The sequence below is a fragment of the Schistocerca nitens genome, chromosome 3 (assembly GCF_023898315.1).
Source record: "Schistocerca nitens isolate TAMUIC-IGC-003100 chromosome 3, iqSchNite1.1, whole genome shotgun sequence".
In the NCBI taxonomy this organism is placed as follows: Eukaryota; Metazoa; Arthropoda; class Insecta; order Orthoptera; family Acrididae; genus Schistocerca; species Schistocerca nitens.
Genome location: NC_064616.1, coordinates 740,218,582 through 740,234,286, shown reverse-complemented (window position 1 = coordinate 740,234,286; position 15,705 = coordinate 740,218,582). Strand labels below are relative to the sequence as shown.

At 42.5% G+C, this 15,705-nt stretch overlaps 1 protein-coding gene across 1 annotated transcript in view; it reads right to left on the bottom strand.

Annotated features, from left to right (window-relative positions):
• Window positions 1-15,705, bottom strand: part of LOC126249412 (gamma-tubulin complex component 3-like) — a 207,721-nt gene that overhangs the window by 54,560 nt on the left and 137,456 nt on the right. The window contains exons 11-12 of the mRNA XM_049951067.1: window positions 15,193-15,385; window positions 9,059-9,263 (exon numbers count right to left, since the gene is read on the bottom strand). Coding sequence (XP_049807024.1) covers window positions 9,059-9,263; window positions 15,193-15,385 — 398 coding nt within the window. The remainder of the gene's footprint in view (window positions 1-9,058; window positions 9,264-15,192; window positions 15,386-15,705) is intronic.

Sequence of the window (15,705 nt, the reverse complement as noted above, 5' to 3'; positions counted from 1 at the left end):
AACTGTAAAGTTTCATATGTGGAACATTTAATTTGAGACTGCAAGGAAGGCCAATTCTAAGGCATTCACTAAGCCTGACCCTAGTCCAAGTGACTGGATTGAACTGGACAATGTGATTAAAGGGAGCAAACTATGAGGCAGTCAGTCCCTCTATCCTTTGTGTGTCAAGCCAGGAGGAGTCCTCAGATAGAAGGGACACACAAGACAAATCTTGATGAACCTGATTGTCACAGAGAATCAATAAAACCAAGAGGCAGAAGCAAGTAGAAGTGAGAGAGGGGTAAGAGGACGAAGGTCGTTCAGCTACAGAAACCAGCTGGTTCATCTGCCAGCTGCAGAGCTGTCAGTGTATACCAATTCTGAACCTGGAAATGCATGAAGGACAACCACAAACTGCTGGTGAAAAACAATGGGGTTAAGGTACTCTTTCAGTCCAAAGGATAGGTTGAGACTGACCCAAGGATGGTGTACACACCATAGGGGCATATGCAAGGGCTCCTTGATTATAGATGACAATGAGGGAGAAAGTATAAGTTCAGGGCAGAGACTGTGTATGTGAACTCTATTGTGACCCCACCCCTGGGCCACTGTAGTGGTAGGTGGATTTCCCTATCAGGAAAGAGGACATGAGCATTTGGATGTTCATGGGAGCAGTAAACATGTATCACATAGTTGAGGAGCACTTATGGTGCCTGATCTGTAGAGGAGGGACCTCTGCCTCTGAACAGGCTGTTAACAGAGCTGGTCTGAAAGGAGTCTGTCACAAGTCAAACCCCTATGTGGTGTTTTGGGTTCAGTATCCACAGTACTGAAGGCAATACCAAGCCATATGTCAGATATGGATCACAGCTTTGTAAAGCCGCCAAAGTGTCGAGTGGTCTGTGCCCCAAATTGTGTTACTGAAACAGCAAAGGGTATTAAGGTTTGATTAGCACATTCACTTAAGTTGGAGAAGATGGGGGTAGCCACGTCACACCATTTGGGCAACAAAGATCAGATTCAGAAAGCGACGTGACTCCACTACATTGACCAATTGGTCACTGATGTAGAGTTATGAGTCTGGATGGGCCCTGTGATGATGACAGAAGTGCAGACACGTCTTGGTGGCTGAAAACTTGAAGCCCCAGGTGAGAGCACAGGCCTGCACTTTCCATATGGCACCCGGCAATTGGAGTTCAGCAACACCTACAGTGGAGATCTAATAGTAAATGCAAAAATCATCAGCATACATGGAGAGTGACACTGTAGACCCAGCAGCTGCATTTAGACCATTGACAACCACTGGGAAAGGGCACTATCAATACAGAGCCCTTTGGGACATGATTCTCTTGTATATTGGAGGTACTGTGGGAAGCACCAACCTGAACCTAGAAAGTATGGCCTGATAAGATACAATGATGCCACGTGGTGTCACATGCCTTTTTCAAATCGAAAAAGACAGTGATAAGGTGTTGACACTGAGCAAAATCTGATGAGACAGCAGTCTCCAGGCAGACCAAGTTGTCAAACTTGGTGAAAACTACCCTGGGGCAGAGTCAAAAACCCTTAAGGTTTGAGTTACCAACATAGGTGCCAGCTCATTAACACTAGCAAGTTGCAATGAACATTAGTGAGGTTAATTGGGTGACAGCTACCCATCTCAAGGGGATGTTTACCTGTTTTCAGTATTGGAGGATCATGCTTTCTCACCATTGAGATGGAAACACACCCTCACTCCAGATACAGTTGAAAACAGCAAGGACATGGCATTGGGAATTCATCAATAGGTGTTCGAGCATTTGGCTGTGGATGCAGTCTGGCCCTGGACCCATGTCAGGGCTAAGGGCTAGGGCATTGAGGAATTCCCACTCACTGAATGGAGTGTTATATCGATCCAGGGGACATGTTGTGGAAGGTATGTGAATTCACTCCAACTCTCAGTTTGAGACTTGAAATGCAGGTTGATAATTCTTAGATGCAGAGGCTCAAGCATAATTCAGAGCAAATTTTTGGTAATATAATCTAGGTCAGTGCACACAACACTATTCTGGGAGGCCCTAACTGGTATCTGTAGAGATGTCTAACATTTTCCCGAACTTGCAAAGGAAGGGTGTGGTTCAATGGTAGTAACATACCATTCTCAGCATTATTGTTCCTGTCATTTGATTAAGTGGCAGGCCTGGGCATGGAGATATTTAAAGGAAATGCAGTGCTCTATCAGTGGATGTTTGAGAGCCTGCCTGTTATCTCTAATGGCCAGAGTGATTTCTGAAGTCAACCAAGGTGTTGTCTTCAGATGGGGGATCACTGAGTCCACTGCTCATATAATGGCAGTGGTTGTGCTCTGGACAGCTCAATTGATACTTCTCTATGATATTCTGCTGAGGATGAATGGAGAGGCAAAGGGATCCCAGTCAGTATTGTATAGAGCCCATCTGGGTGAACACCCAGGCGAGAGAAGCTTATTGAGTGACAGGATAATCGGAAAACAGTCACTTGTCTATACCTCATCAAGGTCTCACCAGTGGATTTAGGGGAAAAGACCTGGGCAGCAAATGTAAAGATTAATGGCTAAAAAGAACCATGTGCCACACTGAGGTGTGTGGGGTCACCGGTATTCAAGAGACAAAGATCAAGCTCCGCAAGTGAAGTTTCGACAGCTTTACTGTAGCCAGTGATTGTAGTCCATCCCAAAAAGTGTTGTGGGCATTGAAGTTATCCAAAATGAGGAATGTGGGATAGAGCAGAGAAATCATTGAAGACAATGTGTTCTTACACACTTTGCCACTGGGAAGAGCAAAGACATTACAGACTGTAAAATCACATGAACAACCATAGTCTCCAAAGTCTTATCAAGTGGACTTGCTGTACACGGAGTCCACAACATATGTGCAAACTCCACCAGATGCTCTGTTGCAGGTAGCTCAATTCTTAAAATAGACCCAGGAGGGATTCACAATGCTGGGAGCTAAGTTTCCTGGAGGGCAATGCAGGAGACAGGTGGTCATCTGCTGCCATAATTTACAAGGATATGGCATCAGTACACATTGGCAGCAGATCTCCCCATACAACCTGTTTCAGGACCAGAGGACCCACCAGGAACTCCACCTCAGTTAGCAATCAGAAACGTATAGGGTCCAGTGGCAAAGGACCACCGGAAGTACTACTACTTCTTTGACATCTTCTTCCTGTCCCTCTCTTCCTTGGATAATTCCAGTGTTCACAAAGGCTTGTCTGCCATAGTTTCGGCGACAGGTTGTAGACCAACAGAATCCTGGGAGCTTGGTAGGTGAGTATCCCAAAGGACACCATCCTGGTGGGAGATGCCAGATGGGGGTGGTGCTTCTGTAGCCATAGGTTTGGGATCAAAGTCCTCACTGGGTAGGGAGTTGATGCTCCTGAAGTGGGTGTGGGAAGAAACAGTAAGGAAGGGGTTCCCCAGCTACCAAGTGAGCGGGTGTAATCAGCCTGGTTTTGAAGGAACAAAGAGCAGTGGTACCACTGCTAGACAGGATGACATCATCATTGGTGTAGCAAACTTTAATCATCATATGTACAGGATGTAAACAACCACATTTCTTTTTGACCTCCTCATACACAAGTCAGTTAAGGGTCTTTTACTCTTGAATTTTCTTTTCTATTTTGAAGACAGTGCAGTCAGCTGAACAATGGCAATGGCACAGACAGGGTGGGTGGGGGGTGGGGGCTGGCATTACAATGCGAAGACATGTGCCTTGTGTCTCACGCATTGTAAGCACTGCAGGGAAGGGAGAACATGAGGTTGCACACTGCATTGATATATCATCACCTTAACCTTTTCAGACAATGTGTCACCTTCAAAAATGAAAGTCCTAGTATCAACGCTATTGTCCTTAGGTTACCACTGGACATGGTGGACAAAATGCATACCCTTTAACTACAAACTGGCACATAACTCATCAGCAGTCTGCAAAAGCAGGTTGCAGTGGGAGATAATACTAAGACTATTATGGACTAATAGCTATAGGAATTTCACCCAGCTTGTTACAGGTGAGAGTACCTGCAACTGAGCAGGGGATGTCATTTTAATCACAACAGCATCACTTTCCTTTTTTGAAGTTGTTGATAATTCACCAAGGCTGCCCTCAATGTGTTCAACATAGAATAATGGATTTGTGGCCAAAAATGAAATCCTGTCAGTCCTAGAGCAATTTAAGTATTGTGAGGAGTATTTCTCCATTTGTTTCTTACGCCTACATTCCTGTCACAGCATAGTCTGGGAAGGAAATATTGTGAGGTCATATCTCTCCATGTTGTAATAATCCTTTCCTTCAGAAGAGATTTCTGGGGCCATGCTGCCACCAGCAGAAGAAGAAAGTCTGAGCCACTTCAGTTGTGAGTCATCCACCTTGGTGCCACCTACTCCAAATAGGGGCTCTCCCCAAGGGCACCACCAAGCCACATTAATGGCTACCTGGCCGGGTAACTGTTGCTCAGAGTCCCCATGCCCTAGCCATGATGGGCACATACTCCTTCTAACATGTGGGGAGATTTCAGTACAGGCACCAATAGTGCAATCCCTGCTATGACTGTACAGGTACATAACGATGTCTCACAACAGAATGGCTGCTGTGTTAGGTTTGGGTCTATTACTTTTGCCAGAGAAGAAAAATACAGAAAAGCAAAAAGGTGGAACACACACCACATTTGGTGATTTTCGCCAATTGATATGCACTTCTGTAAAATTTGGAGGAGGAATGGTAAGGCAAACCAAACAACAGGACCATGCCGTGAAGGATGAAAAGTTGCGGGAAGTGCCAGAACACAAAAAAAATGAGTGTCCAAAATCTTAAACCCAATCCAAGCATGGTCAAGCACCAAGAAGACCATCCAATGGAAAGGCAAAGGAGGAGAAAGAATAGCAGAAAGATGGACTTGCGGCAGGGAAAGGGAAGTGGTGCTGTAAGGGTTAGGGCCCCATGTTGACCAATCATGTACCTGCAAGAGGGACGAGAGCCTCCGGCAGCGAGTCTTGGCGCTTAAAACTGCTAAATCAAGCTGATGATTCTGACTCATCATATCTATTTCTACAAGTAAGTATGACCCAAGTTCACGGGCTTCCATGTTGCCAGCATATCATGAAAGACACAAATATGTTAATCACTGCCCCCCCCCTCCTCCTCCCCAACATTGAGTATGACTTTTCTGTAATGTTAACAGGGTGCCTTTGGAACGTTCTCTCTCTCTCCTCGGCATCACATCATCAGTTACATACATTAAGAAAGTCCAGCCCTGTCCTCAAGTGTGGCGGCCATAATGAGCTGATGCCCACATCGTGCAGCTGACTGCTGGACCTGCAACAAGCATGGCCACCTGGCTGTCTTATGTCAACAAGCGGCTTGCGGGCAGCATGCTTGGCCAAAGTATAACAATGCAGGAGTCCACGATGTGAAGGCTGTGGATCATATGCCTCTTGTGCCCCTGCGAAAGTTCATTTTGACCTCGACACTGCTCGGCCAGTCTGTGGAATTCCAGCTGGACACCAGTACTGCCATTTCTTTAATCAATGAGAACACATGTAGCCACCTGGGTTCACCTCAGCCGCAGTGGACCCAGTGCTGGGTCCTGTCTTCTCTGAGACCTGTCAACGGTGGCTAAGTACTAAAATGGTGACTGCGTACTAACCTTCTTAGTAGTGTGTTCCACTTCTCCTATTGACAGTTCAGGCTTAGATGCCTTTACCAGTTTTCAGCACAATGTAGAGGAGCAATTTAATTTCGTGTCAGCCATGTTGCCTTTTTCTAATCCTTACACACTGTGCTTGAGGTACATAGAGGTGTTGAACTATTACTTTTGAGTGCACGTAACTTTACGTCTCATATTTCTCTGAAGTCTTCTATGGTGCCTAAATTTTGCTCAGCTTGCTTACTTCTAGTGGCAGTTAATGACACTGCTCAGGCAGATCTTGCATGGTTCCAAGATCAAGCCAATATTTCCTCCAGTCAAGGAGCAACACCTATTGTGGTCATTAAAAAATTGAAGGGATTCTTATGCACTCATGGTTATTTGAAGTCTACTATTAATTCCCAGTCTGACATTGATCTTTACCCCCTACCTCACCTGGAGGAGTTGTCTAAACTGTCAGAGGGGCCAATATTATTTGAAGGTAGATTTAAAGACTGTATCTTCAAATGCCTCTTGATGATGCTTTGAGAAGTTGCTGGTTTTACATATGCCATTCATCATATTCAGGTACAATTGCTTACTGTGTGGGATTGCCCCACACCCACCATTTTCCAAAATTATTTAGAGCAATGGATTGATGATATTATTTGGACAATATTGTTACAGCACCGATACACATGGAACATTACAAGAATCTTTAATCCAATTTTCGAAGGCTCCAGGAGAATGAGCTATGCTGTCAGCTGGAAACGCAAAATTTCATTGTCCACAGTTGCAAATGCCTGGTACACATTCTTAGTCACAAGGGTATGACACCCAAATGAGATAATGTTGATGCAATTATCAACATGCTAGCCCCCAGTAATTTTAACAGTTGCAATCATTTCTGCGAAAATTGCATACTATGCCAATTTCATTTCTCAAGTAGCACAAATCATGCACACACTAAATCAGCTGTGCAAGAAGGACATTAAGTTTGTGTCATCAGCTGCCAGTCAACAGGCTTCTCAGCATCTTAAGGAAGGTCTCAAAACAGCTCCATGTGTGGTGCCACATAAAACATGTTTGCTGTTAATATTTGTGAAAGATGCATCTCACTAGGGCTTTGCAGTGTTTTTGTCACACAATTTGTTATATGGTTCAGAGTTCAACTGCCTTCACCTCCATTAAATGCTGTACAGTGTAACTACCTCCAAACTGAGGACTCTTAGCTATTATTTATGGAGTAAGAAGTTCAATGTATATTTTTGTGACAGCAAATTTCACTTCTTAAGTGATCACAAACCCTGGATTTCCTTGTCCAGGCATCAGTACGAACTTTGGAAAAGGCGGCACAGTATCTGTGGCACTGCATGTTTTATTAGCTGGTTATCACTATGAAATATGGTTTCATCCCACCACCCAAAATGCTAATGCAGACAGCCTGTCCCATGGAAGGTTTTGTTAATGGTCCAGAAGGGGGGCATGCATATGTTTCTCATCAGCCCAACCCAAATTTTTCCAATTATTTTTCATTGTGCTACTGGCTCAACACCAGACAGGATGTCTTAACATTCACCACAGAGGACTGACTGTTGGGTTGTTATTCTACCCTGCCCCCTGCTTCCAGGTCATCACCCCCCCCTCCCCCCCACACCCCCCATACATCCTCCTGCTCCTTGATGCATCACATTGGGGATGACACACATGAAAGCATTGGCCAAGTGGCACATTCACTTGCCCAGCATTGATGCTAACATTTAATGCATGTCCCATTCCTCCTGTGCCTGCCCCCTCAATCAAGCATTCCCAGCACAACATTTTTCACTGTCACACTGCCCTGACCACCCTCGGGTGATGGTCAACGTCAGTTAAGCAGGGCCATTTGAGGGCACTGTGTTGTTGCTGGTGGTCACTTACATGTGGGGCAGCTGTGTCTTGGCTTGCATGTTAGGCTAGCATCCAAGGTGGGCCATAGGAATCATTGTAGGTCACAGGAGCCATCAATTGTTCAATGTTGAGGCTGGGTATGTTCATCTGATCCATCACTGCAACCAGTTCTGGCCAGAGACACAGTCTTAATTGGTGCCCCTGTGCCTTGCCTCCACATATGACCCACAGACCAGATACCAGGGCTGCCTCCAGCCAGGTCTCTCGTCCTCTCTCTACACCTCCTCCACCAGGTTATGACCCTCTGCCTTTGGTGATATGTGGCTGGGTAAGTGAGGGGATCACAATTTGGAAATTTATAAAGACAGAACCACTCTCTCCATCCCAACTATCCCTCACCCTGATTATCACACTGTGGGTGCACTGACATGTCTTTCACCCCTACAGTCTACAACTGGACTACCTGCCATACTCAGGTGTGAGCCGACAGTCTTAAATTCACTGACAAAGAGATATTGCTCCACCCTCCATGTAGCATTGTTTGCTGCCATCAAGCCGTGTTAACTTTATGTTGTATGTTGTGTTAGGCTACATTTTAGTCTGAACAGACGAAAAATTAGCAACAATAGACAAGAGTGATATTAGTGCCCCTTCCAGATAATTTATGAACTTGTTTGAAAAAATAGCAGAAGTGATGCTTCATGTTGAAAATGTATGAACTACAAGGGTTTGGTGGGAAAATTATGTTATAAAATATGCAATAACTTTTGTTTGCAGTGAGACGGTATAAAGATGTGTATGGTATACAGTTCGGTTTTTGGAATATGTAGCAATTTCCGGGGACTGTAGGTAGTTTGGAGCTAACAGCATAGCTTAAATTGCTGTGAGTTAAATGAGTAGTAAGAACATTTAAACTAAGGGTTTGAAATTCAAGTCCAATACAATTTATGAAAATGTTTATGGTTTTTGAAGTACATGCTTAAAAAATAATTTTCCACTACTTGAATTTACACACAATTCACACAATTTTTAACTGTGTTGAAAAGTGTAAAAGTGTATTCTACTGTTGTATGTGATGTAAAATGCTGTAACTCATTCCCCATCACCGTAGTGGTGTTGAAGGCTTCATAAAATGAACTTAATTTCATTTCCTGTTGAATCTAATGGACTGCAAGTAGGACGCAAACCTTAGTCCCCACTGCCTACATGATCCACAACAAAGTTAAGATAAGAGATGACAAAGACTACTGCAGTTAGCTCTCTACATCTAACATTGTGAGTAGCTGATCAACAGTGAGGTGAGAAGGGGGTGACATTCACTAGTATTAAACACTACATTTCATGGCATTAGTTATCAATTAACATATTTAAAAAGACAAATACTAATCTTACAAGATGCAGTAAGTGAGACAGTAGCTTGCGACTAAAATTGATAAATTGCAGAGCCACACTATTAAAACATTTATTTAATAATATTCTCATTTTATTAATAGCCATTCCACTATAAGAGCAATAGCTTTAAAAATACCTAATAAGAAAGACTTACTGTTCCTATGGGACCTTCAACATTGTAGTCTAACGTGAACACATCCCACCCGGTATCTCCTCCTGATATTTCGAGTAATCTCACTTCCAGTCTACTAAGAATATCTTCATCTTCATACTGGGCACTTGTAGAACGGACTGCAGATTCAAGAATTGCAGATAAATTGTGAGGAGACAATTGAGAGGCTGGCTTTGCCAACTCTGGCCTAAAACACAATGTGCAAGAAATCACATAACTTTCTTATAGCATCCGAGTTTTGACAAGCATAAATAAATTACACATATGGAAATTATTTTTTTATTCATCACAGAACAAAGCAAGGGCAGTTTTGAAATATTTGTGACTTTCAAATGAGAGGGAATAGTGCTTAAACGACCAACTTATTTTTTCTATACTAACTTTCATCCACAAAGCATTGTTCTCTATTAATAGATCTTTGACATAGTTTCGTAAAACAGTCATTGGTTTCACAGGATTTGTTGATTAACATTTCCCATTATTTTTGTTTTTGGAGGCGTGAGAGCTCTATCCGATGGGCCTAAGCAAACTTAACAAAGGATAAGTAATAAAAATAATATTAATGAGAACAACATTTCTACGAGCTGCTGATTTCCCAAGGATGAAGAGAGATGCAAAGACAGCATTCATTTCACAATGTATATTTTACTCTGCAACAGATATCATCCTGTACTGAAACTTCCTGTGAGACAAAACTACGGATCAGACTAAGACTCAAATTTGGACCCTTGATTGTCACCATGACATTAAGCTCTTACTTCTGTTAGGTTATAAGAGAGTTCTCTCCCTCAGACTTCATGCCATTAGCTCTCCAAGTAACATTTGTTTTTATTGAGAGATGGGCAATTAAACTCTGTGCTCTCTCAAGTTTCTTAAAACAGGAACTCCAATTCTCATTTGCTGCCTTTACTATACCGTAAGTTATGGGTTGGTAATCAGCGGCCTGAAGGCTGGATACGGCCTGTAATTGATTTTTCAATTCAAGCCCACAGAACAACATTGTGGACGAGAAAGGAAGGTGCTTGAATGAAAATTGAAATGTGCTGATTTGAACAATGGCAGCAGGGACTGTATCTTGGTAAACAAACCAGTTATCAGTTGTCATTTCATGCATAATATTGCGTACTCATTGTTTGTTTATTTCATGCAAGTGTTTCCACGCATTTTTACTGAATTTATTCACAAAAGGTCAGGCACTAAGAACAGAAAAGTAGACGCTGAATGTTTCCAGTTCCAGGGGAAATAGACAGAGGATTATTTCTCTACCATCTAAACCTGTTTTCTTCTTGTGTGGTGAATTACCATCTGTTGTGAAGGAATGTGATCTGAAAAGGCACTTCCCCCACAAAAAACATTGCTCCTCAAGGGCTTACAGGGCAATTGCAGGAGACAAAATTAAAATATTAATTTCCAGTTTGGACAAGCAACAGCAAATACGAGATGCATTCAAGTTCTAAGGCCTCCGATTTTTTTTTTAATTAACTACTCACCCGAAATCAATGAAACTGGTGTTACTTCTTGACGTAATTGCCCTGCAGACATACACATTTTTCACAACGCTGACGCCATGATTCCATGGCAGTGGCGAAGGCTTCTTTAGGAGTCTGTTTTGACCACTGGAAAATTGCTGAGGCAATAGCAGCACGGCAGCACGGAGAGTGTCTTTCATTGTTGGAAAAAGCCAAAAGTCACTAGGAGCCAGGTCAGGTGAGTAGGGAGCATGAGGAATCACTTCAAAGTTGTTATCATGAAGAAACTGTTGCATAATGTTAGCTCGACGTGCGGGTGCATTGTCTTGGTGAAACAACACACGCGCAGCCCTTCCCGGACGTTTTTGTTGCAGTGCAGGAAGAAATTTGTTCTTCAAAACATTTTCGTAGGATGCACCTGTTACCGTAGTGCCCTTTGGAACGCAATGGGTAAGGATTATGCCCTCGCTGTCCCAGAACATGGTCACCATCATTTTTTCAGCACTGGCGGTTACCCGAAATTTTTTTGGTGGCGGTGAATCTGTGTGCTTCCATTGAGCTGACTGGCGCTTTGTTTCTGGATTGAAAAATGGCATCCACGTCTCATCCATTGCCACAACCAACGAAAAGAAAGTCCCATTCATGCCATCGTCGTGCGTCAACATTGCTTGGCAACATGCCACACGGGCAGCCATGTGGTCGTCCGTCAGCATTCGTGGCACCCACCTGGATGACACTTTTCGCATTTTCAGGTCGTCATGCAGGATTGTGTGCACAGAACCCACAGAAATGCCAACTCTGGAGGCGATCTGTTCAACAGTCATTCAGTAATCCCCCAAAACAATTCTCTCCACTTTCTCGATCATGTCGTCAGACCGGCTTGTGCGAGCCCGAGGTTGTTTCGGTTTGTTGTCACATGATGTTCTGCCTTCATTAAACTGTCACTTCCACGAACGCACTTTTGACACATCCATAACTCAATCACCACATGTCTCCTTCAACTGTCTATGAATTTCAATTGGTTTCATACCACGCAAATTCAGAAAATGAATGATTGCATGCTGTTCAAGTAAGGAAAACGTCGCCATTTTAAGTATTTAAAACAGTTCTCATTCTCGCCGCTGGCGGTAAAATTCCATCTGCCGTACGGTGCTGCCATCTCTGGGACGTATTGACAATGAACGCGGCTTCACTTTAAAACAATGCGCATGTTTCTATCTCTTTCCAGTCTGGAGAAAAAAATCTGAGGCCTTAGAACTTGAATGTACCTCGTATATGTCAAACTGAGGACACAGCGCAACAAATCGGTTAAAGCTAGTTTTATAATGAGCAGAAAAATCATCAAGTTGTTGAAGTCTTTTGCTGAAAGTCTATTAATGATCAGTGCCTCTTCGACTGTGCTACACCTCGAGGGGTGGGGGAGTAAAACAATTAAGTTTATTGAGATGAACAGTTGATTGCTGAATTGGTATGAAGGCATATTACATTAAAAAAAAGTTTGTGTGATTTTGCTGCCACATTCAAAGCATTTGCAGCCACTTTGGATGGAAGCACTAATTTGCCTGACAAAGCCGTTAGCAGGTTTTGTTCATGGTGTAGCTGTGAAGTTCAGCATAGTGGAAGAACTATTAGCATTACAAGTATTAGAAGGAATCATCATTGGTGAAAGTAGTTTGAGGAAAATAAGTTCAATCTGCAGCAGAGTTACCTCATTGGAGTTTGTTCTTACTGTAGTTCTGACTGTGTGCTAGGGGCAGTGTTGTTGCATTATGTGATGAGGTGGCCCATGAGCTTAAGTATGTGAATTAGGCCCTTGGGTCACACAAAGATTGCCCATGCCTGATGTAAGTACACAAACAGCAAAAAATAATATGGTAACTATTTTGTAAAAATCTTCACAGGTTTCCATGCTTTGTTTTCAGGATCTTTTGGCTGAGTACATTCCAGCCACTGTCCAGCAATATATAATCACTCCTAAGTGGTTGATGGCAGCATTATAATAAATTCACCACATCAATTCTGTCTGATCCACTGCTTTCATGAGGAACTCATTGTGCTTGCTTGTACCTTGTGATGACATGTTTGTCACACTGAAACATCATGAGGCTGAAATGTGTACAGCAAACATGAAGTACAAACAATAACAACGCATCAGTAACATTGGGAATGGAAGTGCAGGGATGCCATCAGTCATCCATTCAAAACAGTTTAGTTGGCATAACATTACTGCCAATGGCAGTCGCCCATCTGATCAGATGGTGCTTATTACCACAAGCACCCTCTCATGAGGTGACACCTAGCAGAATCCTTCATACAGTCTGGACCAGGCCATTCTGAGCTTTTAACTCTGTCATAGTTCTGACACAATAGAAACACTCTTTGGTCAGTCTATTGGTTTGGTTCTCACTATGGTCTTTGTTTACAGGTGTTTCCTTTGAGTGTTTTACAATTACCCAAGAGTGCGTGTCTTCAAACGTGCAGCAATTACAACAAATACTAATGGAAACTGATTGGAGTTATCAAGAGCTAATGGCAGCAAAGTTATAGGGAGTTCAAGTGTTAGCAAATGCAACAGGAATGTCTTTCATGCCATCAGTGTCTACAGTGTTCCAACCTTTTAATGAACCAAGTGAAAAGTGGGATGTTTACCAATGATTATGGCAGTTACATTTTATGGCTTGCTAAAATTCTGAATTACTAAGACAAAAGACCATGTTCTTGTTGAGATATCCTCAAACTACATCAGATCATGCAGAAAATAGAGCCACTAATGAATGTTGTGGAACATCAGTTGCCTATAATACTTTCTTTTATTACAAGAACATATTTCAACAACAGAGAGGGTTATTGCAGCCACTTTAAAATTCTGGTAGTGGAAAAAGACCCCAATACATCTTATACAGTCTAGGCTACCAAACTACACAGATTAAGTAGGAACTGCAATTTTAAATGTGTGTACAGGCAGAACTACACTAACTCTTTAACCATGGATGATATAGTGTAGTAGTAGCAGCAGCAGCAGCAGCAGCAGCAGCAGCAGCAGTAATAGTAAACCTTTCTTTGCTAGTGCCCACTTTTGTATCTCTGATAGTACTAAAATGCTCTAACTGTCCACTGGTTCCACAGTATTGGTGATTTACAAACTAGAGAAGTAACAACAGCATAAAATTTATAAAGCAGAGTTACAGTGAAATAAACCCATAATAATTATGTTACCAAATGTCAAAATTTGATGAAAATATTTTTAAAACCACTACTGCCTACCACCCACCATGAAATGAAACCTAAAACATCCACTAGTGAGCAGCAGGGACCAGGTGGACTAGCAATGATACAGTGCATCTAAGAGCTGCTGCCACCCCTGCCGCCCCCCCCCCCCCCCCTCCCCTCCATCCCTGAAGTCAGGAGACATGCATTGAGGAAATTGGATCTTTCTCTGATGGAAGTAATGTGAAGGGCTGGCTATGCACAGAAAATGGTATAAATTATTAAGATGTACTTTAAGATCCTAACCTCGAACAACCTTCAAAATTTTCTTCATACTTTATCGGTTTCCAAGATACAGATGTTCAAAGGTACACTACTTGTACACACAAAATCCGGTGTGAGGTGAAAAGGTAGTTTATAAAGTGATGTAGCATGGAGAAATATGCTGTAAAGTATCTCCATTATCTTGGGACCTCATGCTGTAGCACATTCAAAATTTTTGCAAGTAAAATAAGGTCTGATGTGGAAAATTAGTTTTCCATTATTTCATTTTCACATAAGTAAACTACCTAAATTTTATTGACCAATACATTTCTTTTCACATGTACTGCTGTGGCAAGGTAAAGAATGGAACCAGTGGAAAATGTTGCTTATGCTGAGAGCGAAGGAGAGAGAGAGAGAGAGAGAGAGAGAGAGAGAGAGAGTGAGTGTGTGTGTGTGTGTGTGTGTGTGTGTGTGTGTGTGTGTGTTTTGGGGGGGGGGGATTGAGACAGTGAGGAGGGGGGTGGGGTGGTGGGGGAGAATAAAGAGAAAGAGAAAGAGAAAGTGGAAGTTGGTGAGAGCCAGTGATAATCAGAGACAGAGTAAATGACAATGAGGAAGAGAGAGACAGGGGCAGTGAGAAGAGAGAGAGAGAGAGAGCAACCATAGGAAGGAAGTATTGAGATATTAGCTGTAAGAGAAAGCAAGAGAGAGACAATGATAGTGAGATGAGACTGTAGTAGTAGGATAGGATGAAGGGGACTGGTTGCGACACAGGAGACAATGACAGTGAGAGACAAAAAGATAGTGACAATGATTGAGTGACTAAGGGCAACTGAGAGTGGATGAGTATGAGCAACTTACAGTGATGGACTAGTGGCTGTGAGTGAGTTACAGTTAGGGGAACTTGTGGGAATGACAGGTGAAGTGCATGTTAAAAAAGCATGAGTAAGTTCCCATTCCAAAATATTTGAAGGTGCTGAGGAAGGTAGAATGAAGCAGCTGATACCCCCTCTTTCCAGTCAGAGCCTTTTAAATAAACAAGAACATATTCACATATTTTGTGCTCCAATAGGAGCATGTTTCTACTGGTTAACCTGAAAGGCAGAAAAGGAACTGCTAAGTAACCAGATGACTTAATTATTAACAGCTGCAAGGTAAAATACTCCTTCCTCTTACTGAAGTAGCTCCATAAGGTGTCCAATGAAGTCTCCTTGGCCTAGGAGGAGATACCTCCTCAGAGCTTGCAGGTGGTCCATGAATTTGTACCGATTGTTGAGAACATCCAGAACACGTCTAGATGTTTCACGATACGCTTGCTCTAGCATAACCTGCAGCTCTCCATCCTGGTCCTCGACAAAAAGCGCTTCCACTGTTAACAGAAAAAATAAATCAAAACAACAAGTATCCAAGGAGATATCGACTGCACTTGGAATGATTAACACAGCAACAAAAACAAAACAAATTTTATACTTATGAGATACTGTAAAAGAATTTGGCTTGGTCTATGGTCCAAGGACTTTTTTCTGACAATTATCTCTTCTTTCACCTCAGGTAATGATTTATTAACGTGAAAAATTCCCAGTTAAACTGTTGTTTGGAGTCCACATTAAACTGTATGTTCCCCTGTATGTTAACGAATTTTGTTGAAAAGATTTTGAAAGCTAAGTTGGATAATCATGAGTTCATTCC